The 26,510-nt window shown below is 50.7% G+C and overlaps 1 protein-coding gene across 12 annotated transcripts in view; it reads left to right on the plus strand.

Annotated features, from left to right (window-relative positions):
- TNS3 (tensin 3) overlaps window positions 1–26,510 on the plus strand; it is a 227,620-nt gene that overhangs the window by 50,868 nt on the left and 150,242 nt on the right. For 8 of the 12 annotated variants that reach the window (XM_057505348.1, XM_057505350.1, XM_057505352.1 and 5 more), the window contains exons 3-5: window positions 6,898–6,934; window positions 15,548–15,629; window positions 24,884–24,922. In XM_057505348.1, coding sequence (XP_057361331.1) covers window positions 15,575–15,629; window positions 24,884–24,922 — 94 coding nt within the window. In that variant the 5' untranslated portion in view covers window positions 6,898–6,934; window positions 15,548–15,574. Of the gene's footprint in view, window positions 1–6,897; window positions 6,936–15,547; window positions 15,630–23,631; window positions 23,672–24,883; window positions 24,923–26,510 lie in introns of those variants that run through there. The other 4 variants (XM_057505343.1, XM_057505345.1, XM_057505349.1 and 1 more) reach the window with 3 other exon arrangements.

Here is a 26,510-nt window from a genome sequence, read left to right on the forward strand (position 1 = left end):
CCATTTTATCAGAAAAGTGTTAAGAATTGTCAAGCTCATGGTGATGGATACAAGTTTTCCAAAATTCTATTTTTTTCACTTGAAATCTCAGATTTTGTCATTGGCCAGAGGCTGTCAGTTGTTTTCTTTATTGTCATCTGTGCACTTTGTTCATTTTTTAGATGGTTAAGCACTAAAGTCTGAATAACTGTAGACTGTCAGTCAGGAGTCTGTCAAATAAAAATGACACTCCCCGAGAAAGCGGCTAGTTTAGCTGCCAACTCCTATCACTCCAGTGCTGTTTCCCAGGCTCTGCTGAGCTCCACTGTGCAGACGATGCTCTGAGTGCCCCACTTGGCCTCACAGAAAGGGAAAAAGATCAGAAATGAATCCTGATTGGACTGTGGACAGTGAGCACTATACTCCACAGCAGAGGAGCAGTACCTCCTGAAGTCCCTCAGCGTGGACCAAGCATGCAGTGGTCCTCAAAAGATGTTGGGCATCTTCTGCAAGGCGTGTTTCCCTGGATTCTTAATGTTTGGGTGTGGAGGCAGCAAGAGGTGCGTGAGCTGGTGGTGGAATGTGACTGCAAGGCGCAAGCCAGAGGAAAACCTGGAAGAGAAGGGACTCAAGCTGGGTCATGGGGGTGGTCAGGGCAGTTGCTGGAGGAGAGCTCAGGGCCACATGGACACAGGGTCACATGATGGTTATGTGGAGAGAGGTCTGTGGAAGCAGAAAGAATGTTGCAGTGACCTGTGAACCTGGCATGGGTGGAAGCACCTGGGCCTTGAGAGGTGTGGGTGCTCAGCACCCTGAAGCAAGAGAAATTGTAATGTAGAGAAACCCGCACAAAGGAGGTGTTTAAAGAAGGAGCTGGTGTGTTTGAGCAGCATCTTCAGAAAGCTGATGGTGGCAATGAAAGTGGTAACAGTAGGGGTGCCTGTCGAGCACGCAGCCAGCCTGCACTGCACACTGTAATGAGCTGCATATTCAATCCTCTCAATGACCCCTTTCACAGATGAGGAGCCTGGTGCCTCCATCCTGAAGCTTGGAGGGTGTGTTAATGATTTCAGCAGGAAGAAATTGGACAAGGGCCCTGAGGGAGCAGTAGGTAATGAGGGAAATGAGGCAAGTGGCTTTTTTTAAATGAGAGGGACATTTTTGCACTTAGGATTAATGAGGTTCTTTTCACATGAGTAAGTGAAGGTATTGAGGTGCTGGTGAAATTGCAATGACTATATTTGTGTAATGCTTAAGTGTGATACTGTACATTTAAAACTGTCAATGATAGTTTTAGGAGGCAAAATCACAACTTTAGAACAATTGCATAGTGATGGGTGCAGAAACGGTGAGATTAATATGTTGGTTTTCACCTGGAATGGGGTGTAGAGTCGAGTCTCTTTGTTTAAAAACCTCTACAGATTCTGCTCCTTTGAGAGACTGCTGAAGTTTTTAAAAATGATTTTCATTTATGCTAAGTAATTCAGGATTGTTCACACAATTGAAAGCTACTTAGCATTTATAAAGACCCAGTATTAAAAATAAAATACAATAGAAAATCCTGAAGAGTTCACCAAAAAACTTAGAAACAATAAATGGATTTGGTAAAGTTAGAGAATAGAAAATCAACATACAAAAATCAGTTTCATTTTTGTGCATTAACAACAAGCTGAAAGAGAAATTAAGAAAACAAGTTTATTTTCCAGCAGCATCAAAAACAATAAAATACTTAGAAATAAGTTTAACCAACAAGGTGAAAGACCTATACACTGAAACATATAAGATATTGATGAAAGAAATTGAAGACAACACAGATAAATGGAAAGAAATTCTGTGTTCTTGGCCTGCAAGGATTAATATTGTGAAAATGTCCATACTACCCAAAATGATCTACAGATTCAATGCAATCTCTATCAATATTCTAATGGAATTTTCCATTAAGGTGGAAAAAACAATCTTAAAATTTTTATGGAATCAGAAAAGACCCCAAATAGCCAAAGCAATCTTCAGAAGGAAGAACAGAACTGGAAGTATCACACATCTTTTTCAAACTATATTATGAAGCTATTGTGATCCAAATAGTATGGTTCTAGTTAAAAAAAAAGGCACATAGACCAATGGGACAGAATCAACAGCCTAGAAATAAACCCACACATATACAGTCAACTAATCTTTGACAAGAGAGCGAAGAATGCAGAGTGGGAAAAGTCTTTTCAATAAACGGTGTTAGGAAAACTGAATATTCACGTGCAGAAGAATGGAAGTGGACCACTATCTTACACCACTCATAAAAATTAACTTGAACTCAAGTAAAGGCTTAAATGTGAGACATGAAACCATAAAACCCCTAGAAGAAAACAGGAAAATCTCCTTGATGTGGTTTTGGCGATGAGTTTTTGGATCTGACACCAAAAGCACGAGCCACAAAAGCAAAAAATAATAAGTGAAACCACATCAAACTAAAAAACTTCTGCACAGCTAAGGACACCAGTAGCAAAATGGAAAGACAACCTATGGAATGGGAGAAAATATTTGCAAAACATGTATCTGATATGGGGTTAATAAGGAACTCATATAACTCAAAAGCGCAAAAGCAAATGAGCCAACCAAAAAATAGGCAGAGGACCTGAAAAGACATTTTTCCGAAGAAGACATACAGATGGCCAATAGGTGAAAAGATGCTCCACATCATTCATCATCAGGGAAATAATAAATCAAAAGCACAGTGAGATATCACCTCACACCTGCTAGAATGGCTATCGTAATAAAAAACATAAAACAAAAACAAGAGATAATGGATGCCAACAGAGATACGGAGAAAAGGGGACCCTCATGCCCTGTTGGTGGGAATGCACAGTGGTTCAGCCACTATGAAAACAGCTTGGCAGTTCTCAGAAAATTAAAACTAGAACTACCATATGATCCAGCTCTGCTTGCTGGTATATATCAAAAGGAAATGAAATCTTTATCTTGAAGAGATATGTGCTCATCACAGCATTATTTATAATAGCCAAGACATGGAAACAACCTAAGTGTCTGTCGATAGATGAATGGATAAAGAAGATGTGGTGTGTGTACACACACACACACACGCACGCACGCACACGCGCGCACACACACACACATGAATACTATTCAGTCATAAAAAATGGAAAGAAACCCTGCCATTTTCAACAACATGGATGAACCTAGAGGACACTCTGCTAAGTGAAGTAAGTCAGACAAAGACAAACACTGTATGCTCTCACTTACATGTGGGATCTTAAAAGCAAACAAGCAAACTCTAATTCAGAAGCAGAGAGTAGAGTGGTGCTTGCCAGAGATAGGGGCTGGGAAAAATAGGGTGATGTTGGTGAAAAGCACAAAGCTTCAATTTTAAGATGGATAAGTCCTAGGGATATCATGTACAATGTGGTGACTGTAGTTAACAGTAAATTACTGTATGCTTGAAATTTGCCAAGAGAGTAGATCCTAAGTAGTCACAAAGAAAAAAAAAAGTAACCAGGAGATGGTGGAGGTGTTAATTAACTTAACTGTGGTAAATGTTTCATAATGTAGACATGTATCAAATCATCATGTTGTACAATTTAAATGTATACAGTTTTGTCAATTATACCTCAGTGAAGTTGGAAGAAGACAATAACAGAGTATGAGCCACCCGTGTCGGCTGCTGAGAAGGCTGGGAGGATGGAGAGACCAGCGGTCAGAGTGAACATGTGCATATTGTCCTTTTGGGCCTGCAAGATTTGGGGGTGTGTCTTGTTGAGGCTGTTCTGTGTGGTCCCCTCCCCACTTCCTGGGGCCTGCACTGCCCAGGCTGATGGTCAGAGAGGGAGGTCCCTACCATGGGTGGTCCTGCAGGAACCCAGCCTCTGAAAGCTGGCCCAGGACAGGTGAGGTTGGTGCCCACTGCTCTGCAGGTGGCCGCTCAGGTGCATGCATGGGCCAGTGTCCCTTCAGCCAGCAGGTGGAAGGTCTGTAGCCCCTTCATGGGGCACAGTGGGTGTTGTATCACGGTACGGCCTGTGCCATGGTGGGTGCTTGGCCTGCTGCCTCTCCTCCTGGTCCTGCTGCTCCTCTGAGAAGCTGGCGGTGCACAACCAGCAATGCCGTCCTTGGGGAGCTTGGTCCCATCAGGAGAGATGGGCACAGAGATGACGGGGAAATGATGATTAAGGAGATGAGTGCAGTAGAGGAAGGTGGGCCTCAGGGACTTCTGGATGCACTTGGAGCTTAGCCTGGGAGGGGTAGGTGGAGTGAGGGAGGGCTTCCTGGTGGAGGAGGCAGCTCCCACCCTCAGTCTTGAAAGAAGAAACGAGCCAGGTAGACACTGAGGGGGGTGTGGAAAACTCCAGGCAAAGACAGCAGAGTGGCCTGGGAGGCACCTGGGGATGGTGTGAATGAGGGGTTGAGTGGGGGGCTGGGAGAGCAGCTGGTGTCAGCCATAGGAGTGTGGGGACCCATCCTGAGGAGGCTGTGGCTTTTCCTGTAAGTGGCAGGGTGGGAACTGGGCCTGGACACTGTCCACTCAGTGTGTGATGTGTCGGGAAGGCTTCATGCAGCTGGGTGAGAGGCTGGGATCTGGGTGGAGATTTCGGGGATGGTGGCACCCCAGCCTGCACATGCGCACCGCAGCCCCATAACCCTCATGGTTGCTCCCTGATGGGGTGGTCCCAGGATTGCATGTGGTGACGCATGGGACAGCCTCTAGAGAGGTAGCACAGCCGAATGGCTGCTCTGAGGAAATCCATTGGGGCCACCAAGATCCTGGCGGTTGTGTGTACAGTCCATAGGACTTTGGGGGTCACTCAACTACTTCTAGAAATAATGGGCCCACCTCTGAGGATCTCCATCTTATTTCTTGGGTGGTTTATGCAATTTCACTGTGATTAGTTAAGCTTTGTTCTGATATTGCCCCACTGTGGCCCATGGCTCTTGTGACCGAGTTGGCTGTCCACCAAGAATGTGTCACACCCCTGTCCCTCCACTGAGCAGAGCCCCTTTTAGGTCTAGGTGACCTATTGTATCTTCTGCTGCTGCGTAAGTGATTACTTGAAAAGCTAAAACCTTAACATTACAACAGCATCTGGTATCTCTCACTGCTTCTGTGGGTCAGGAATTCGGGCATCATGCAGCCAGGCAGTGCTGGCTCAGGGTCTCTTGAGAGGCTGCATCATCTAAAGGCTCAAATGGGGTTGGAGGACCTACTTCCCAGGTGGTGCTGGCTGTGGGCTTGAGGCGTCGGTTGTTCTCATGCAGCCTCTCCATAGGGCTGCTTAAGCACCTGGCTCTCTGCAAAAAGGGTAGTGACCTAGAGACCAGGGCAGGAGCCTCTGGGTTTTTGATGGCCATGTGAGGCCATGCTCCATCCCCGGGATGCTGAGCAGACTGCCTGCCCCATTCAGTGTGTGTGGGCAGAGCATCCCATGGGACCAGGGGAATTCTTCCCCTGCATTTCTGCTAATTCTCACCCATAGGCTGAGGGCCTCTGACGGCCCTCCTCTTTGTCTCTGTTCCTCCTGCTGGACCCCAACCCCTGCCTGTTTTTCCATCTGGGTTTTTCATCTGGAGTGGAAGCCCCTTTGATTCCAATGGCAATTCTGTCTTGATTAGAAAAATCACTCATCATGTTTGTGCAGAGTGCCCATTAGGACATGCAGAATAAATAGTTGTCAATGTGAATAATTTCATAAAACATAGAGGCATACAAAGACAATTCAGAAAATGAATCTTGCAAAGGTAGTGACTCTGTCTGGTTTCTGCTCAAGTTCCAGTAAAATCCAGCCATGAGACAAATTAATTTGTCTGTTTTATTCTCATGTGATCTTACATGGACCTTTGTGAGTTCAGTGTTTTTGTCCCCAGCTCACAGAAAGGATGGATTCTGCAGAGAGTAAAGGTTGGGCCTCAAGGCACTGAGCCAGTCTTCAGGGTGCCTCCTGGCTTCCGAGGCCTTGTTCTTCCAGGAGCCTGCATGTTGCAGACATGACAGTGTGCTTTCCTGTTCCCTAGAATGGTTCCATTTGGCGTTGCAGTAACCTCAGGGGAGAAAAGAGGCTCTGAAGTGTCACTGGTTCTGCCCAGGGCAGCCCATTGTTTAGGGCCGGGAAGTCCTCTTCCCAGGTCCTGTCCCCCATCCCACAGCTGCCTGAGGATGAGGGGTGCTCCAGATGTATGCCTGGAGCCGCTCAAAGCATGTGGGTGGGGTTGTTTGAGGCCAGCTGCTTGTTGCTCAGTGTCTCCCTGTCCGCAGGCCTTGCCTGGACTGTGGCAGGGGTGGGGAGGGGGGCGGGGAGCCTTTAATGTCCTGTCAGCGCAGCTGCAGCCTCTGGAGGGTGGGCCTGTGAAATCCCCATTGGTTCCGCTCTAAATCTGCATTGTTGGGGCCTCTGAACCGACACATGTCCCTCCCAGTCTGCACAATGGCGCTGCTTGAAGGATCCGCAGTAGGAATTTAGACGTGGATTTATTCTGACAGTCAGACCTCGGGTTGCCGGAAGTGGAGGAGCGGGGGAACTCAAACAAGCAACTTTCTCACTAACGGAGAGACGCCAGTCCTGATTCCTACAGGGTCTTTTCAAGTTGCTCTTTCTAGGGGGAGAGGCTGTCCTTTCCCGGTGCGCACAGATGCGTTCACTGCCCAGATCCCTTGCCTTTGTCAGTCAAGGATCCAGCCTGGCCACACTCCCCCAGAGCTGATCAGTTTGCAACTAAATCTGAGCCACTGCTAACAGGACAGGGTGCTGGGTCCCCGCACACCATGTCCACCCTGAGCTTTTCGGAAGCTTGGCATTGCATCGCTAGCGGGAAACCTCCCTCAATCCAGACTCTCTCAAGGGTTTACAGGGTTCAGAGTTGGAGCAAGCATTGCTGCAGACAGCGCCCGACGCACACACCGTCTTTCTCTTTATCTTGCAGCCTGCAAGTACTCCTGCCACGGGAAGTGTGAAGCCCAGGTAAGTGCTGCGGGCCCTTCCCCAGTTGTCCAGGCACTCCTCCTGTGCTGGGTGATGCGCACAGAGGGGTCATAAGAAATGGTTGCTAGATGCTTCTCAGAGTGTGTGCTTTCCATCTCGAGAACAAGCTGAAGAGCTGTGCAGTCCGCATCTCTGATTATGGACAATAGCTTGTGTGAGGCTTTGGTTTTAGATAAGAACTCAGCCACTTTGCCCTGGCCATGCTACAGCCCTTTCTCCACAGCATGACCCCTTCCTTCAGGTGACACCACACGAGCTTAGGGCAGAGAGTGGGCAGGGACAGGGTTGAGGGCACCTGCTGGGCCTTGAGTGCTGTCTGGCCTTTGTAGGCTAGTTCCTAGGTTGGTCTGGGTTTTCGGGCTGGCTAGAAGTTGGGGGGTCCTGAATGGGGGATAGTTGTCCTTGAAGGTGAGTTCCCTGTCGGGGTTAAATTGCAGAATGGCCCTGGGAAGTGCTGGAGACCTGGGGTGCTTGGCGGGTTTTGGGGATTGCCATCGAAATAAGGAGGCCTGTACATGGCATGTGGGAAATTGCAGGGACCTCTAGGCTGGAACCCTGGTTTTCTACCTGATCACATGTCAGTGCCACACCTTCCAGACATGATGTTGGTCTGCAGCGGGGCCAGGACATCTGTCGCCCCTGCCGAGTGGCCGGCCTGCCTTGGTGGGAGTTCCCTAATGCCCTGCAGGTGGCCCCCAGGCTGGAGGCCTGGGCAGTGGGGTTTTAGAGCTTTGGGGCTTGGTTGCTGCTGTGGACCTTGTGGGTCAGCTGTTCCTGAGAATTTCTCACTAGCCCCTGGGCTCTGAGCTGAAGGTACCGGTTCAGGGAACTTCACATGGTGTGTTCCATGTACGTGTGAGGACCAGGGGGCCTGGTTTCCTTCCCCTCCCCACCACGCACACACATTCAAATAGGAACATACATGGATGCTGGGCACACATGCATATGTGCACATACACACATGCACACACCTCACACAGAGGCACACACAAACATGCACACACACAGTTGGGAGGCCTATAGGCTAGACCACCCTTGTTTTTTTTTTTCAAGAAAGTGGTTAAATTACTTAAAAAACAACCCTTTTCATTCTGGAGAGTTTGGAATGCAGAAGAGGAGAGGATAGTGCAGAGCCCTGCGCTACACTGTTACCCAAGCCCCCTGCCACCATCTTTCCCAAACCTGGTCCCCTGCCTCTTCTGGGATGTCACATGATGTGCATTTGAGTGGGGCTTTGGGGCATTTCTGCAGTCACTCTGGAGCAGCGTCCCTATCCTGGTGAGGCCCAGCATCTTTGCTCACATGTGCTCCTGCAGTGGCTGGTTCCAGCCTTATTTCATTTTATCTGCTGTGCCAGCAAATAGGCTCTTCTCTGGAGTGTGCTTTTGAGTTAAGTGGTTATGTTGGAGCAGAGATGCCCACGCAGTGTGGAGTGGGGAAAATACTGCTTTGGGGAGTTTTTGGATTTCAGAGAGGGTTTTTCCCCAACACCCTCGAGGACCCCCAACCCCTGAGGGTCTTGTCCTGCATAGTTAACACCTCATCACCACTGAGGGACAGAAAGAGGGGAGACCCACCCTCAAAGACCCTGCAGACGTGTGTGTGTCTTGCATGTGCATGAATGTATGCATGCCTGTGCACGTGTACATTCTGTTAATGCACGTGCATGCACATGTATGCCCTGTGTTAATGTGTATATGCAAGCATGCCCACTGTATGTACACGTGTGCACGCTGTCAATGTGTGTGCGCATGAGAGTGCACATGTGCATTGTATGTTCATATATGTGCATGCATTTATAACTGTTGTGGTAATGTGTGCATATGAGTGCTGTGTACATGTGTGTTATATGCACACATGCGTGTGCATTGTGTGTTAATGTGTGTATGTGAGGGCACATGTGCATTGTGTGTATATGTATGCATGCATGTGTTTGTTAATGTTTGCATGCTAATGTGTGTGCATTGTATATGTGTGAGTGTATTGTGTTGATGTGTGTGCTTGCTAGTGCATGTGTGTGTATATGTATGCATGTGTGCATGCAGGTGCCTGGTGGGTGTGCACTGTATGTGTGGCTGGCATGGCCATTCCTGACCTGCAGCTGCAGAACTCAGCCCCATACTCTGGCACCATTTATTGAAGGGGGCCCAGTACTGGCTGCTTAGGGGTTGAATTCTGCAGTTCAAAGAATACTACCAAAGTTTTAGTTGCCACTGATTATGGAGTTTGTATCTGCAGTAACTGGCAGTTTGCTTGAGAGCCAGATAAGCACCTACTGTCTTTAGATTATGGTAGGGGAAAACTGGATCTGTATTCATTATTTTTGATGACACAGCTTTGAATGGCAGCAGAGAATGTTCACCAGCAATAATAAGGCCCCTTCTTATTCCGACACCATCACACAATTGCTGTTGGGCACACTAGGGCCATAAATTCCTAGCTGCCTCCCTGGGTAGCTCCGTTTCCCCGGAGCTGAGCTGAGGCTCTCCCAGACAGTTTGGTCCTGGTTACCATGTGTGAGTAACTGTGCAGGCCCCTAAATGCATGAGGCTTGCAGATTTTCTGGGAGACGGAGAAGCTTTGGTTAAGAACAGGCTTTGGCCTAACATCTGATCTGGTCCAGCCTCTTACTGCCTTGGGGTCTCAGGTGCTGTGGGTCTCCTCTGTGATGGCAGCCTGCACCCCTAATCCGCAGGCCTGGTGGGTACACAGAGAATGTAACAGAGGCCGATGGTGTGGCATGCTTCCTGGGGCATGTTTGCATGTGGTGACCCTGCTGCTATTGTCAACGCCCCACTGCCACCAGGGCCAGCATTGTAGGCTCCCCACCAGGCCTGGGATGTCCCCTCTGTAGAGTGGAAGTCATGGAGAGAGCCATCCTGCAGGAACGGGGCCAAACCATGGTCTGGGGGCTCAGGCAGGGGAACGGAGTCATGAGGTCAGACATTCTCTGGTGGACCGAGGTCACTCTCTTCCTGGCCATCAGGCAGTATATCCTCTGAGATGAGCCCGTGAGGTCAGAGGGCACATGGAGGCAAAGAGGTGTGTCTCATCTGCTGGAGCGAGGCCAGGTACCTGGAGCCAAAGTTTCTTCACATGAAACATGGGTGGATGATGCTCCTTAGAAACCACTTGAAAGCAGCTCGCCCATAGCTGTTAATTGAGGCACTGTTAGTTCTTTCAGGTTAGGGAAGCTGATGATTTATGCGTAATTGCTGGAGAGCTGGGATGGCAAACCTTTCACTCCCTGGAGGCTGTGCTTGTTCCCGGGGTCGTGTGAGCATTTGGGTAGCCTGAGTTGGTGTTTTCCTGGCTCCTAGTTGACTCACTGGTGAGAGTAGAAGGAAGTAGGAGAAAAAGCTGTTTCATTTCAGGAAGGCAGATGGTAAGTTGACAGGGTGGGGTAGAGGGAACGGGGTCCCTGGTGGTGCCCCCTGTAGTGTGGTGAAGGTGGGAGCATTGTGGAAGTAGCAGTCGCATGTCTGCCACAGGATGCCCAGGCGTTGGTCCCTTCCGTGTGCACCTGGTCGTAGAGGGGTAAACACTTTATCAGCTGAGGTTATAGAGAGATCCCATAGTTTTTGCAAATGTAAGGCTGCAAGGAGGGACGGAGCCGGGAGCGTGCACAGGGTGGGGTGCAGCATTCGCCATGCAGGGGCCCCATGCCAGCCCTGCCCCAGCCACATGCCATCTGGCCCAGGAGGTGTCCTCAGACCCCTTTTTCCCTTCCTTTGCCTACACAGCACACTGCTCAGGGCCAGCTTGCCTCTCTTTCTGGACATGCCTTGCTGGGTGCCTGGTAAAGGACCAGGTGCAGACCACTGTGGTGAGGGGGAAGCCGCCCATTAGGAGGAAGGGAGCCCCGGGCTCTGTGGCCCCAGCTCCTGTGGGGCCCTGCTGCCTCATTCTCCTGGGGCTGTCACAGGGTTACCCCAGCTGGGAGCCTTCAGCCTCCAAGGCCCACTAGAAGAAGACTCTTTGTAAGGGGCTCACTGTTTCTTACCCTGGAGAGAGAGCCTATCAGACAGGCATGGCTGGGGCAGTCTCCCGCCCCACCCCTACCCCTGTGCCCCAGGCAGGACCTGCGCTCCTCAACGCTGCCCTCGCTGCCCTTGCACCCTGATCCCCAGTTCCGGCTGTGTTGGGGTGGGAGTCACTGTGACTTCCACCAAAGTCTGGGTCTTCCAGATGCACCTCTGCCTGGGCAAGTGGAGACCCAGAACCAAGACGTCCTCAAAGGCCACTGTCCTGGGCATCCCCATCCCCAGGGAGCTGCTGACTGACCCACTGAGTTTTAGGCGTGAACTTGTACGTCTCCTCATCAGCCTGCATCTCCAGACAGCCCACTTTGAATAATCAGGGCCGCAGTGTCCTCTTTTGGTGCTGCCATGTCCCAGGCCTTGTCAGCCGGCCCCTCCAATGCAGGGCGAGCAAAGGGGGTGGCAGGCAGGTTGGCTCAACCCCGTACGCGGCCTTCATGCCCCAGTGTTTGGGGTGTGGGCTTCAGAGCTTGGGTTTTCCCGTCTGTGAGTTCTAGGGTGCTGTGTGCTCCGCTCACATCAGCACGGGGCACTCGGCACTTGCCCTGACTCCATGAGCCCTCTGCTCCAGCTTGCAGCAGCTTCTCTGAAACACTGTAAGCAGTCTGGGGGCCAATCCCATGTGCCCAGGGCCAGGGTGTGTCCTGCTCCGTGTCTCCCCAGGAGGGGCGCCCTCAGCATCCTGGACTCCATCCCCTGCCCCCCACTCCCCATGGATTTGCTGGTTCCCTTTTTCCCCACGAGGGTCCATCCACCTCATGGTTCCATTTTCTCTGGGACCTCAGCTCTTCCTGGAGACTTGGGAGGACAGGGTCCATCCCGTGCTGGGCCTTTGCTGTTCAGCATGTGCCTGGGGACATCCGCTGGCCTTGCCTCTGGGAGAGGTGGGAAACAGCTATTTCTCCTATGTCGCCTGTGTTGCTCAGGCCTTAGCCCTCGAGGCCTGGAAGCCCTCACAGCCAGAAACCCTCCGGCTTGCCCTGATCTGCCGGGCAAAGTGCCTACTCTTTTTCATGGTTGGGCTGCGTTTTTCTACCTGCAGTGCTTCCTTAACAGGGCAGCGCATGGGCATGTGGTGATGGAGGGACTTGGACACACCCCCAGTGCCATGGTGTTCAAGATGCAGGGCACTGCCGTACCCTCCACGGGCCATTGGTGGTAGCCTTTACTCACGGGGACCCAAATCCTTCCTGGGAACAGATGACCTGAATTTGTGGGTAGGAAGGAAGGACCACAAAGTTTTCCAGACAGACTGCTGGCTGTGTGAGCACAGAGCCTGCAAGGGCCTGTGCACCCCTCACTTCCCGGCTCCTGCCTGCACACCCTGGGGCCTTGGTGGCCCAGTGACCTTAGCTGGCACTCCGTGGGTGGTCACTGTCCCACAGGGTGGTTTTGGGTGACATACGATCCATATTTAAACACCTAGCCCAGCAGCTGGCTTATAATAGGTGCTCAGAGGTCACATATTGGCCACATTGCTGAGGAATTATGAATAGCCTGCTGAGTGTTTTGTATTCTGTCACTTGATAGTCACAGCTTCCCTCAGAGGTGGTGCTGTTCTTGTCCCAGTCTTAGGTGATGGCTGCGACTGGAGGGGGCCACCGCCTGTCCAGGGGACGGGGCCTGGACCCCAGCCCATGGAACCAACACTGGCACTGGTTTCTCACCCGTCTCAGCAGATGTTTGCACCCCACTGCCCTCTGCTTCCTAGCTGCTCCCTGTGCTGAGGGGAGGCCAACTGGCTTATTCAACAAAGCTTTCCTGAGTTCGCTCTAGGCCAGCCCTGAGCTGGGTGCCCAGCTGCAGCTTCCTGGCCTCAGGTCCATTTTGGCTGGAGGATTCCATTTGTCCACCTATGTTAGAGGTGTGCATGCATTTTAATGCCTGACAACTAATTTTTGTTTGCTGTTTTTTAAATTAACAGGCGTCATTGTTTCAGATCAGTTTTACGTTCAGTGCAAAACAGAGGGAAAGTATGGAGAATTCCCACACACACAGATCCCGCCTAAGTGTGGTGCATGCGTCACTGTGGAGGAACTGGTTTTGATGGACTTTTGTTAACCAAAGCCATGGCCGTCTTAGGGGTCACTCTTGGTGCTGTGCATTCTGTGGGCGGGACAAGTGTTTAATGACATGGGCCACCACTGTTGCATCAAACAGAGTATTTTTGTTGTGCTAAAAATCCTGTGCTTTGCCTAGTCATCCCTTTTTCCCCCAAATCCTTGGTGACCTCTGGTCTTTTTATTGTCTCCACGGTGTCGCCTTTTCCAGACTGTCATAGAGTAGGAATCATACAGTTTCCGTTTCCCATGGGCTTCCTTCATGTAGTTATGTGCATGAGGGTTCCTCTGTATCTTTTCATGGCCTGAGAGCTCATCTGTTTTTAGTGCTGAATACCATCCCATTGTCCAGATGGGCCTCAGTTTACCATCCCTCACCCACAGAGGGCATCTCAGGGTTGCTTCTGTGTGTTTGTCTTTGCGAGTTGCTGCTGCAGCCAGAAGAGCCATTACACACTTTTAATCTGCTCTTCTCTGGGCACTTCTGTGCCTTTTTCCGTAAGATCCTTTCCTGGTAGTCTGTCCTCAGCAGTCTTTTTTTTGACTCATTCCAGTGAGAAAAAAAGTCACATGGTTAAACCTTGTCAAGATACATTCATGGCTGTGGTGCTGTTCCCTGGGCATGCGGACAGCCCACATGTGCATCCCCACAGCGGAAGTCTGGTGAGGCTGTGCCAGGAAAGGTGCACTGTGCCACTTGAGCCCCAGCAACCTCCTTTGCATGGAAATTAATGTTTTTAAACCCAAAGTAATCTGGGCCCTGAACAGGAGCATCAACTGTGGAGTCATGGAGCTTCCTGGGACCTGAGGGCTGGCTGGCCAGCAGGACGGAGCCTTTAATGACAAGCATGTCAGTTTAGTTGCCCTGCTGCCAGTGGTTCTGGCCTCTCCATGCGGCACTGTTCTGGGCACTGTCCCCCTGGGTCCTTATGGGGACCCGGTGGGCACTGGATGGCCTCTGCCATGGTGTTCACTGACTCACGCAGGAGGAAACAGGCTTTTGAAGCTGGTGGTGACACATGGCTGGGCGACAGGACCACGTGGTGGTGCAGTTGAGTGTCACTGTCACTCCTTCGTGACTGACTTGTTCCTTGGCGTGGCCCAAGTCTAAGATGGACTTATGTAGGATTTATTAGCCTGGCCCAAAAACAGTTCAGAATGGAATGTTAGTCTTTGAAATAACACATTTGTCTTAAATAAATCATATGATTTGGAACTCCGAACTGTTTTCTCTAAATCGTCACTTGTCATCCACATTGTGTGGGGTTGATAGAGCAGCGTCCACACAGCTCATGTGCGCCGGTGCCCATCTGCTTCCCCACGCCACCCAGGGGCGGTTCCTGGAGGAGTGGCAGCCATCGTCCTGGTCAGGAAGCTGGGGGCCTGCTACTTGTCTGGCCGTGCGTTGGATTTAGCCGGGGACTTTGGAGGTGCCCAGGAACCTGCTTCTGAGCTGGGTCCTTCTCAGGCCAGCTGGGCTCTGACCCCAGGAAGGGACTTTGCTGCAGCTGATACGTGGGCCCTTTGTGGTTAGGGCAGTCACAGATCCTTGGCTGCTGGTATCATCCTATGAGGGGAGGGGGCCTGAGCCTGGGCCTTTCTCAAGGTACTTAGCATTTTGGTAATGCCGTCAGAGCCGTGGGCACGTGTTTCTGTGGCTCCATCAGTGTGGGGGGGATTTGTGTTGGCAGAGGCCTGATTTTTGATAAGTCCTGTGACCATGGGCCCTGGGTGCCCCCTCCTTCAGGCAGGGATTTTTCTCTCAAGGCTTTTCTCAGATCTGAAGTCAGTTGCAAGGAAGGTTTAGTTTTACTGGTTTTGTTTTAATTAATGACAGAGTGCATCATGTCACCAGGTGACTTCTGAAGAGCTGCAGTCACATGTCTATGCTGGAAGGTTCTGTAAGAACAGCCAGTCCTACAGTGTCCCACTCGGCCACTGCATCTGATGTTCCTTCACAGATGCTTCAATGGGGCCTACATGACAGATTAGCTGATGCTTGGTGTCCCCTGCATCGTGAACGTGCGGGATGGGAGGAGTGATAGCAGTGATGGTTTTTAGCAAATTAATTCCAGTTTATCACTGGACCCACTTATGCATAGGGAACTAGCCATCTGCAAGACGACCAGGTGCAGCTCAGTGAGGGGTCTTCCACCAACCTGCAGCACCCGAGCTGGCTGCTCACTGAGGCTGGGAGGGGTAGGTGATGGTGCTTGGGGATGGGAGGCCCCTGGGTTCAAACAGGCATCACTTACCCCAGTGACAAGGGTTGCAGATAGGTGAGCACTTGTCTGGGCATGGAGGGCACCCTGTGCAGCTCAGGGATGGGTGGGTTGCCCTGGGCTCATGCTTGTGGGCACAGGTTGCTCAAAATGTGAACAGAAATGAAAAGCACTTTGTGAATGTATCCTTTCTCTCTGGGGGTTAGTGACCAGATTCATCAGTTCCCAAGACTCTTAATAGGTGATTTCTCATGCGTGCTTGCTCTGTGGGAAAACAAGTGGAAAATGGCATTTCCATGTGTGGCCATGAGAAGCAGCCCTCAAACTTTGCAGCCCACACAAAGAGAACAGGTAGATGTGGCTCTGAATTCTGACTCAACTGATTGCAATTGCCCCACAATTTTAGGCCTTGGGTTGTTTCTCTATAAAATGGGAATAAGGACACCTCCCAGGAGGGCTAAGAACTGAGAAATCAGCTTGTGTGAGTACCGGCCTGATGGCTTCTGGAGAGTGTCCCTCCATTCGCATATTTGAAAAATTGGCATCATTTATCTTAAGAATCCGTTTAGGTATTTCCAGTTGTTAGGAGCCATTCTTTTTGCAGTTGAGGTAATGATTGCAACAGTTAAGCTATTTCATGAAATGTTGACCCATTAACAGCATAAATCAATATGCATTTTATTTCTCAACTGTTTAAGTGACATGAATGTCGGCGTATTTCCTAAGTTGCCTTCCCGGCAATGAGACCTTCCCTTTCAAGCAAACAAATCTCATTTAGTTGGCTTATTTGTGTCTCTCACTTGCCTGGGCCTGGCCTGAGCCTGGTTCCTGTATGGCACACAGCAGGGGAACAGGCTCCTTATTTCCTGAGACCAAAATCACGAGTTCCTCCTCGTCAAGGTTGCCTCCAGTGTGGCCTGTGGCCCCCACCTGGCTGGTTCTGTGACCCCCATCTGGCTGGCTCTGTGGTCCCCACCTGGTCTGTTCTGTGGCCTCCCCTTGGCTGGCCACCCTTCTTTTTGCTCCCCCAGCATCCTGCATTCTTGTCAGTCCAGGATTCTGACTTGCACTTGAACAGAAACAAACCGAAGCACAGCGCTTCCTTACCTTGCTTACCACTGCCGGCTGAGCTGCTTTCTGCACTAAGTGGCTCTGCTGGCTCACCTCCGGGTGCTTCCTTCCTGGGACCACATGGTGTGAGCATGTCCTAGCCACTAGAAGGGTGTGCCTCCCAGGCCAGTGTCTGTGCCAAGAGCAGCAGGCCGAGCCCTCACGGCCCCAGAAGACGGTGCTGGTTCATTACTGTGTTGTCTTAGGAGCCACATGGTCCCGCCCCAGTCTGATGGCATTTCACACACCCACTTGATCAACTGGCATTCGTGTTATCTCTGTGACCATGAGAGGTGATATGATCCCCAATTCACAGCCCTGGAAGACGAGATCAGGGAGGACCTGAGCCGACCAGGCCGCTGGGAGAGGGCAGGGGACCCACTCTAACTTAGTACATGTCTCTGATGCAGAGCTTGGAGTTTTTGGATTCTGTCCAGCTCTCTAAGGTGCTTGAAGCTATGTGTGTACCACACTTTAAAAAATGCTGTTTAAAATAGAAGCACATATTTACAAAAGTCACAGATTGTAAATGTACAGCCTGATGGGTTTTGATGGTGGACAGATGTTCTTGGTCCCATTGTAGGCGGGGAGACAAGAGCACACACGTGCTTGCATGGCCGCCTGGCATCTGAGCCTGCCTCTCCATGAGTTCACGATCCTTCAATTCATGCCATGTGCCAGGACCCAGGAAGGAAGGTGCTCTGGGTATGCCGGTTCTGCAGCAGTTCTTGGTCACCTCCCTGCCCTCTTTTCTCTTCCCTCTTGTTGGGGGTGCTGCAAAGCCCTCCTCTAAAGAGTCGTGGGATGCACCCCTTTGAAGACAACACACTGTATTCCTCAGGGGAGCTTTGGAAATAGCACACAGGGACTTATTGTAGCGGCAACCATCCACCCCTTCTAATTAAAGAAACGGCAAATTATTCTCCAACATCAGTACTTTACCTGTTGTTAATTCCCAGTCACTTGTGACCCATGTCCAGGCTGATCATGACATAGCTGGTGAGGAATGACTGAATTTGAGACCTAGATTTGTTTCGTGGAAATGGATCTGGGAATTGAGTGTAGTTGATATCTTGGTGCTTGGTGTTTAAAATGATCAGAAAAGTAAACATGATTTTAAAAGACTTCTTAAAGTCAATATGTATTTTTAAGTCTCAGTGCAATTGAACTGGATTTATGAGACTCTCTTCTGGTTCTTTAGCAAGGCACTGGCATCTTACCAATCTTTGGATGCTGTCTTCTTTTCTCTTTTCAAAAAGATAAGATGCAGGAATCTGATAAGTGGTCCCTTCTCCATGGGGTCTGTACGGCCCGATCCTGGTCGTGCTTAGTTCCCCGGAATCCTGGGTGGGACCTTGTACCTCCGGGGGCCTCAGCTTCCTCAGCTGTGTGATGTCAGCTGGTGAGACAGTCTCAGGCCCAGGATTGCAAGGCCCCCACCACGGGCCTGGTGGTGCCAAGAGCGAACTTCCTGCCAGCTTGAGAAAGACGCCTGGGCCATTGTCCCAACAATACACACATGAGATTTCTGATCTGGGATAAATATTGGTAACTGATAGCTGCGGAGCAGTAGCCTGTTGGTTTAATCTTGTCATATTCCCTGTGAGTGCCAACAGGTGTTTGCCTCGACCCCAGGCACATTTGGCCTGGCCTTGCTGGGCCACATGCCCCAGTGGGGTCGGGGACTGACCCCCCGGGGGGAACAGAGCCAGGCTGAAAACAGAAAACCAGGATTTGTCTTTCCTTCTTTTAAAAACACCTGTGCCACCGGTGTGACTATCCCCAGCTGCTTGTTACTTTTAAGGAAAAACTTAAGGAAATGACTCCAGTGATTTTCCTTTTCTTCTTCACGCCCCTGGTGGGTCAGGCAGGACAGAGGCCAAGGCATCAGGTTTGTAGGGTGGCGTGCTATTTCATGGGATTTGACAGGCCAGGTTGGGCCCCATGCTCAGTGGGAGAACGTTTTCTGAGGAATGTGATCCTAATTAGGAATTCCAGGGCCACTCCTGGCACAGGGTACAGAGACCAAAGAGCCAAGGACAGCTCGTCAAGGAAGCAGAGTCTTGAACGTCTGCGTTTTGGGCAGCTGTCCATTTGCACAGACGCTGTCCTTGCTCAGAGGTTTGCATTCAGAGTCTGTGCCTGGCCTCTGTCCTCTCCTTGCTATGGTGCCCCCGCCCTGGGGGAGCATTTAGCAGCAATCCTGTATGCCAGCCTGTGTCACCCGTCCACGTGGCAGCCCTCCTGGGCACTGCCTACTGGGCCCTGCTCCCATGGGACCTTTGGGAGCCTCCTGTGTTGACCTTCACTGTCCACTGGCCCTGTCAAACCTTTGATGGGGGTGCTGTGGATCCATGTTGCCCCCCACCCCCAGTTCAGAGGCTGGAGTCCAAACCCCTCTACCTCAGAATGTGATGTGACTGTACGTGGAGATGAGGTCTTTGAAGGGGTGATTTAGGTAAGCTGAGGTCATAGGGTGGCCCTAATCCAGTGTGAGTGACGTCCTTATAAGAAGAGGAGATGAGGACCGAGACGCACAGAGGGAAGACCATTTGACACAGGAGGAGGTGATACCTGCACACCCAGGAGAGGCCACAGGGGGACCTGCCCTGTGACATGGTGACCCCGGATGTTCAGGCCCAAGACAGGGAGGAGCCAGTGTCTGTGGTTTGAGGCACCCTGGCCGACTGAGACAGAAGGATGTAGGCAGTGGTGCTCCTATTGTGAATGCCAGCATGAGGGGAGACGGGGTTTTCCTCCTCTCATGATTCCGACTCCCGTTTATCATCAGTGGTAATAAAAATAAAGTGGACTTTTACCCTTTCTTAGTATTACATAGCAGGCGAATAAAAACATCTGACTATTTTTTTGATCTGTAACATACAACACAAGAAATAAAAGCTGTGAGATAATAGAAGATGAAGATCATGAAGACTCTGCCCCTTTGGAAAGGCCCTGGCCCTCCTCCCACAGAATCACTGCTCCGTGCACAGATGAAGGAGCCCCCTTCCCACTGCACCGTGAAGTCCCAGTGGCCAGCGGGCATGTCGCCTCTGTATCTGTCTCTCCAGAGCCTGGTTCAGGGAGTGAGAGGCAGAGGGTGGCCTCTCACTGAGGTTAGGATTTATTGTGGATTTATTAATTATTATTTATTAATTATTATTAATATTTTTAATAATTATTTTTATTATTTTAATTTTTTTATTTTAATAATTTAATTTTAATTTATTATTTATTATTATTTTTTATTAATATTTTATGATATATATTTTTTATAATATATATTTAATTATATAATATAAAGTTTAATATATAATTATTTATTTTTATTAATATTTTATAATATTATTAATTATTTATTAATAATTTTTTATTTTAATATTTTTATTTTAATATTTTTATTTTAATATTTTTATTTTAATATTTTAATAATAATTATTAATTATTATTAATAAAATGATTTATTATTTACTGTGTGCATTTATTAATGCATTTTAATAACTTGGCTGGTGCTGCTGAACTGATCCATCCTGCCAGAATCCTGGCATGAATTTCGGCTTATGCCAGATTGATGCCAGACTGGGAGAAGTTCATCTGCAGGCAGAACTCCCTGGAGGACAAGTGGGAACAATGGCAGGAGGGAGACCAAGCGGCCAGTCTCCACTGTCGGAGCTGAGTATGTGAAAACATGCCGAGGGCTCCCGGGCCCCGGTTTCCCTGGGCCTCTGTGAAGCTCGTGCACGTGACCCAGCACTGCTGGAATTCTCGACAGCTCAGAGCATGTTGAACTCAACTTTGCCTTTACCCTGACACACAGATCGTACAGGGCATCAGTCACACGTGCATTTTTAGACAGACTGGTGGGAAAACACCATGTTTTTATATGGCACCGTTCGGAGTAAAATTTGATAAGCAACAAGGACAATAGCCGAGCTCATTGTCTTATGCTGACATAAAGGAGATAATCTCTGCGAGGCAGGTGGAGAGCTGAACTGTAGTTTCTCTCCAGGACTTTAGCCTCCAGGAGTAAATGAGTGCCAGTGGGCTTCCAGAGGCCATTTTGCTCCTCTGGGAGAATGAACCTCGCCTCTGAGCTGAACCAGGCTCAGTCTAGGGGCAGTAGCCACAGTGCCATGGTGTTCTTTGGAAGTGACGCTGTGTGGCTGGGCTTTTGTTATGTGAGTGCGTGCACACGCGCACACACACCCACACACACATCCCATTCCTGACCACAGTCCCTTCTGGTTGCAAGGCCCCCTCTGCCCTGCCTCTGTCCTGGTCACCTGTGCACCTGCTGGCTTGGGGCCAGGCTTTAATACCAGCGGTGCAGGTGCCAAGCTGTGAGGTGTGGCTGGATACTGCTTGCTTGTTTCTGGTTGTCCTTGGTAACGGCATTCAGCCCTACATTGAGCCACAAGGCCATAAAATGGCTCTGGAGCAGGCCTTGTGGGGCCGCCTGGGGCTGTCTCAGTTATTGTGGGTGGTGGCCCAGCCTCCCTGCCCTGTCCCCTTCCTGGTGTCTCCTCTCTTGACCCTGCCCCCAGGTTCCTTCTCATTAGCAGGAGAGGAGTTGGAGTTTGGGCTATTCTCCCTGTAAGGATCTCCTTGGACCTCAATGGGACTCAGCACTCACAGCTCTCTGGGTTATGAGGAGGGCCAGCGAGAGGCCTGTGGCCACAGGCTTGGCCTGCCATGGTTTTAGCAAGCACACTGCATGCGCTATGGGTGCCTACAAGCACGGTGTGCTGGAGTTGGTGGCCCTGTCCTCTCCACATGTGGCCTGCTCAGGCCTCCATAGCAGGGGGGATCTTGGTGAGGGAAGCACTCACTCAGGGCCCTGCCAGTTCCCCCTGGCACATTGACCATGCACTCAGGGACTCTTGGGTGCCCAGCTGTGGGTGACTCTGGGGAAGGTAGCAGTGTGACACCCCCCCATCCTCCACAGCAATCCAGGGAGCATGGTGGCTGCCCACTGCATTTGTAGCAAGAACTTGGTGCCTGCAGAACCTGATGCTACAGAGGCATTGGCTCCTTCATGACAAGGAAGGCCAGGCCAACTGGACTGGGTCCAGCACCATGGCATTTGTTTGTCAGGTGGAAATAGCTAAAGACACAGGGTGGTGGCACTGGGGAGCATGTGTCCAGAGGTGGCACTAGAAATGTGGGGAAGCAGGTGAGCTCGCCACTGATTCAGCCTGAACTCTGGACCGCCACCCCAGGTATGGTTACCTGGTGCCTCCATCCTAAGGAGATGCCACCCCGATGGGGAGGAGAGTGGGGCCCCAGCTCAGAGGGGCAGGTGCACAGTCCTTGGGGAGTCCCGGAGTTGTGCATGCAGCATGTCCAGAGAAGCTGTGCACTCAGTCTCTGGTCAGGCTAAGGAGCTGGAGGGGACCGCTGATGTCCAGGACGTGCAGCCAGGGGCTGTGCACAGCTGCTCACAGCCCTAATGCTGAACAGAATGTTCTCATTAAGAATGTGTGTGTGTCCTAGACCCTTGTCTCCTGGCTCTGCCTGACTATGGTTGGCGGTGTGCCTTTTTCTCATTCTAAGGGAGGAAATGAACGTGAAGCCTGGTCTATTTTCATGTAGTTCCCATTCTTGGACTTGGTATGAGCCATATCAAAGGAACATGTGTCCATGGTGACCACTTGATGATGGGCTTTACTAGATAAGGTGTTTGCAGTTTTTGGTGGGAATATTAGTTCTCTCTTTACCAACAGGTGGCTTTCCCCCCAGAACATATCTTTGTCTCCAAGTTGGTGCTTCCTGTGAATTTTACTGGCAAATTCATCCTAACTTGAGGTCTTCCCTTGGACATTCGCCGACCGCATTTTGTAACAGTGCATGTAGAAACAGACAGGAGGGGCTCTGTTCATCCTCTGGGACACAGCCTCCTTTCTGGCAGGAATGTCAGTGTGGAAGAGCTGAGAGGTGCTGCTTGTCCTTTGTTCTGCTGCCCGCCCAGTGCCAGTGCACTGCCAGTGGGCACTATAGTCTGTGTGGGCTGTGCTCGCACACGTCTGCTCCCCCGGGACTTGTCTGTGTTGCTTCCTAGAGAGTCACCGTGAAACACAGTGAGTGCGTGGCAGGAGGAGCGCTCAGGGAAGGGGTGTTGAACAGATGACAAGCTAGGCAAGGCAGTTGCAGAGCTCTTTGGTGGTGTCGGTCACAGATGGAGCTGCTGAGTGGCTGGGGGTAGGGGGACACCCTGGGGCCAGGCCATGTGGGTGGTGTCACTGCACCCCATGTGGCTGCAGGGGCACTTGGGGCCTCAGGGTGTGCCTGCTTCTGGACCCAATAGCTGGTGGCTGCCGCTTTTAAATCTCCATTTTCTGATACTGCATAGGACTTCTTTCATTCTCTCAGCAGATGCATGCTTCCAGACAGTGGAATTAAAAACTAATGATTAGACTTTATTTTTTCAGGACAGTTTTAGTTTGCAGAAGAATTGAGCATGTAGAATAGCCAGTTCTCCTGGTCCCCCTCTCATCCCTCACGGGGTCCCCTCTGACCACCATGCAGGGAGGCACGTGTATTACCCTTGAGCTGATCCCCAATAGCCTGTAGTTTACATCAGGCGCATTCACTCTTGATGATGGTCTTTCTGTGGGCTTGGACAGCTGTGTCATGTAGCCACTGCCTGAAAAATTCTCTGTGCTCTGTCTGTTCATCCCACCCCCCAGCGCCTGGCACTCGTTACCATCTCCATAGTTTTGCCTTTTCCAGACTGTCCTAGAGTTGGAATTACACAGGAGCTAGGCTTTCACATTGGCTTCTTTCACTTAGCTGTGTGCATTTAAGGTTCCGCCGTGTCTATGCACAGCTTGATAGCTCATTTTTTTTAGTGTTGAATAATATCCCATTACGTGGAACACAGATAATGATTTTTCAAAGCAGCTCTGATTCCTTGCACTTTTCTTGCCAGCATGACACACGTTTAGTGAAGCACCGGGATCCACACATGCTGAGTGGACGTGTGCACAGGGATGAAGTTACTGCAGTGCCCTGTTAACACGGGGGCTCCTTGTCTGGCTGCCACCACACTATAAGCATCTGTCTGTAGCTCCTTATGTTTCCAAAGCCATTTTTTTTTGCTTTATGTTTATTTGTTTGCTTATTCCCTCATCCATTCATCAAGCTTTAACATATATATGTGGACACACAAAAGAAAAAGGTGAGCTCCAGCTTCCCAGGGAGTCTCGGTGGGGAGTGAAGCCAACCCTGAGCCCAGCAGTTCTGGACAGTGAGAGACGCCATGTGTGTGAAGAGGGGGCAGCTAGGTGGGTGGAATGGGGTGCTGTGAGGGAGGGTCCCTGCCCCGGACAAGAATATGAGTCAGAATTCTGGTATGGTAACATATGTCCCAGACAAGCAAATGACCATGTGTCATGTTCCATGAGGAACTTGCTAAGATAAGCAAGAGAGTTATAAATAGTCTCCATGGCAAGAATCCAGGTCACACTGCAGCCCCTCCAGGCCTCAAGTCACGTCTCTGGGATTTCTCCTCCTTTTGCACATATTCAGGAGACTCTGAGGATGAGGGTACAAGGGGCCTGGGAGGAGGAGAGACAGGATGCAGCACAGGGGGAGCTGAGGGCCACTTGCAGGTGCCACAACCCTGGCCTTCCAGGTGCTCATGAGGCAAGTCTGACCCCCCATGCGCCTGGCATTCTACTGGGCAGAGAGGGTGGTGCCGTCCTTGTTGCATAGTCTGAGCATGGAGGCCCTGCCCTGTTCTTCTGAGCACCACCTGCTCGTATAGTAATATGAGCCAGTTCTCAGATGAGAAAACTGAGGCCCAGAGTGATTAAAGGCCCAATGGCTGCTTGAAAGCCGGGGTCTTCATTTCCCTGGGTCCGTGGCCCCCTGGGGCCCACAGCCTTGTCTCCATAACTGATTGTAGTGTGGCCTCATCACATGGGTGTGTGTGTCTCTTAACGTACCTGTGCGTCTTAAGAGGACGTCAGGGAGTCAAAGGGTTTCCTGCCCATCCTGGGCACTGAGCTCTGAGCCCAGAACAAGAAAACTGCACGATGTTGCTATGTTTAGGCTGTTCCCAGTGCCATGTGTGGCGATAGTTCTGAAAAGGTAGTCTGTTTTGCAGAGAATGCAAACCCAGGGTGTGCTTGGGAGGCCAGGGCCTCTCCACCCCACCAGCCCGGTCCTCCACCTTTTGGGGTTGGGGCGGGTGGGCTGCACTAGCTCAGCTCCCAGCTGGGGGTCTATTGGTTCTCTGTATACCTGAGCAGGGGGCGTTTCTCCCAGGGGCCGGCTCCATGGTTTTCATGAAATTCTCCAAGAGGACCGAAAGAGCACAGAAGTGAGGAGACACGTGGACTCTATTAAGTCCTGGTCTTGTCTGCCTTAGGTGTGGAATCTGTGTGACTATGAGTGGTCAGAGGTCCTCTCCTCTCAACCTGGGGGCCTGGGCGGATCATTTTGCTGAGTCTTGTCCAAAGCCCATCTGCTCACCCTGTTTCTTCTCCCTTCAGGTGGTGATTCCCTGCTGTGCACAAGTCCACCTGGAGCAGGTAAGCCCTTGGGCCACAGCACGGGTGAGCCTGCTGTTTCTTCTCACTGTGCCTCCTCGGGGTCCAGCTCTCGGATCCACGTCCTCTGCATGAGCTTTCACTCACAGAGCTGTCTGCAGGGACCCTGGCTACCTCACTGGCTGTTTGCAGGCTTTCCTTAAATGGAGAGAGCTGTGACTCCTTTATGAGAACTACCTTTCCTCAGTTACCGTCCAGGATTCACTGCCCTGAGCCAGAGTTTGTGTGGCTTTGGAGCGAAGATTGTCCACGTCCGTTTCCTTCGTGATGGAAGTCTGCTCCCATGTCCCATGTCGCAGGGCGGCCCTGTGGGAGCTGATTTGATGGCGATGGAGTAGGAAGCCCGACAGATGTATCTGTCAGATTGAAGGCAAATAGTACTTGTTGTTGAGTAAAATAGAAGTTGCCCGTCTGCAGTGAAACGCGAATGTCATGGTGCCTCTGGGTGTTTTCTCTGCTGCCTCTCTCCCCTTTGAAGATGGTGGTTTAAGCCTTGTTCTAATGACTTACTAGTGGCTTGCAAGACACCTGCTGGCTCGGTGCACTTCCGGGACTACAGGATACTCAGGACCCTCTTCTGTTGCAAATCGGAGGTGACTCACTGGGTGAATGTGGCCTTTCTCAGCCTCACCTGTGAGGACAGGAGCCAAGTGTGCCTGCCGTCTCCTCCGGAGTATCTGTTAGGCGTGTCCTGTACCTCCCAGGCTGGCTGCGCACCATGCCCTTGGCCCTGGTTTTGCTGTACTGAGAATCCAAAGTTCTGGTGGGGATTTTGCCTGCCTTCCTGCTCCCAGTGTCTCTGCTGGCCAAGAGCCTGGTGGCCTCTAGACCCAGGGCTTGTTTTTCCCGTCTGTGTGTTGGCTGTCCTGTATGTGGCTTCCTCCCTGAAACTTGGAGGGTGCTGAGTGCCTCCAGGCTGCTGAGGAATAAAAGACAGGTGAGATGTGGGCGGGTCAGTCCTCTTGTCTCCTCCCCGTCCTGGGCTGGGCGATCTGGGGTAAGTCTGGCTTGGTCTTGTGGAGCTTGGGTGAAGGCCTTCCACTTAACATGGCATCCCCCTTTCTGGGCAGAAAGTGCAGAAGCTGCTTTTTCTCCCCTGGCCCTGTGTCAGCTGAGAACCTTCCTGCACTGTGGGTCCAGTGTTTTGGACTGGCGTGGACATACCTCCATACAACACCAGCATTTCAAGTGTGACCTTGGACTGCCTGTGCCCGTGTGGGTCTGGCCAGGCCACCTGAGTCCCTCCCTGTTTCTCTCTATTTCTTCATTACATTTACAAAGCACTTGTTCTGTGTCAGAACAGTTGCTCAGAGGGTCACCTTCACTCACCTGCCTGAGACGTGGAGAACCTGGGTCTGAGCACAAGGAAGGGACTCCCTGAGGGCACATCCACCCCAAGAGGTTGCAGCCCGGGCCCTGGCAGCTTTTCTTGCCCCAGGCTACACACTTAGTGGTGTTAGAGATAAGCTGGTTTGTTGACACTGCTTCTCAGTGTTTGATAGGCTGTATTTTAAAATCAAGAATAGCTTATGTAGGAAAAAAACCCTCATATCCTGTCATTGCAGCACAA

The sequence above is a fragment of the Manis pentadactyla genome, chromosome 7 (assembly GCF_030020395.1).
Source record: "Manis pentadactyla isolate mManPen7 chromosome 7, mManPen7.hap1, whole genome shotgun sequence".
In the NCBI taxonomy this organism is placed as follows: domain Eukaryota; kingdom Metazoa; phylum Chordata; class Mammalia; order Pholidota; family Manidae; genus Manis; species Manis pentadactyla.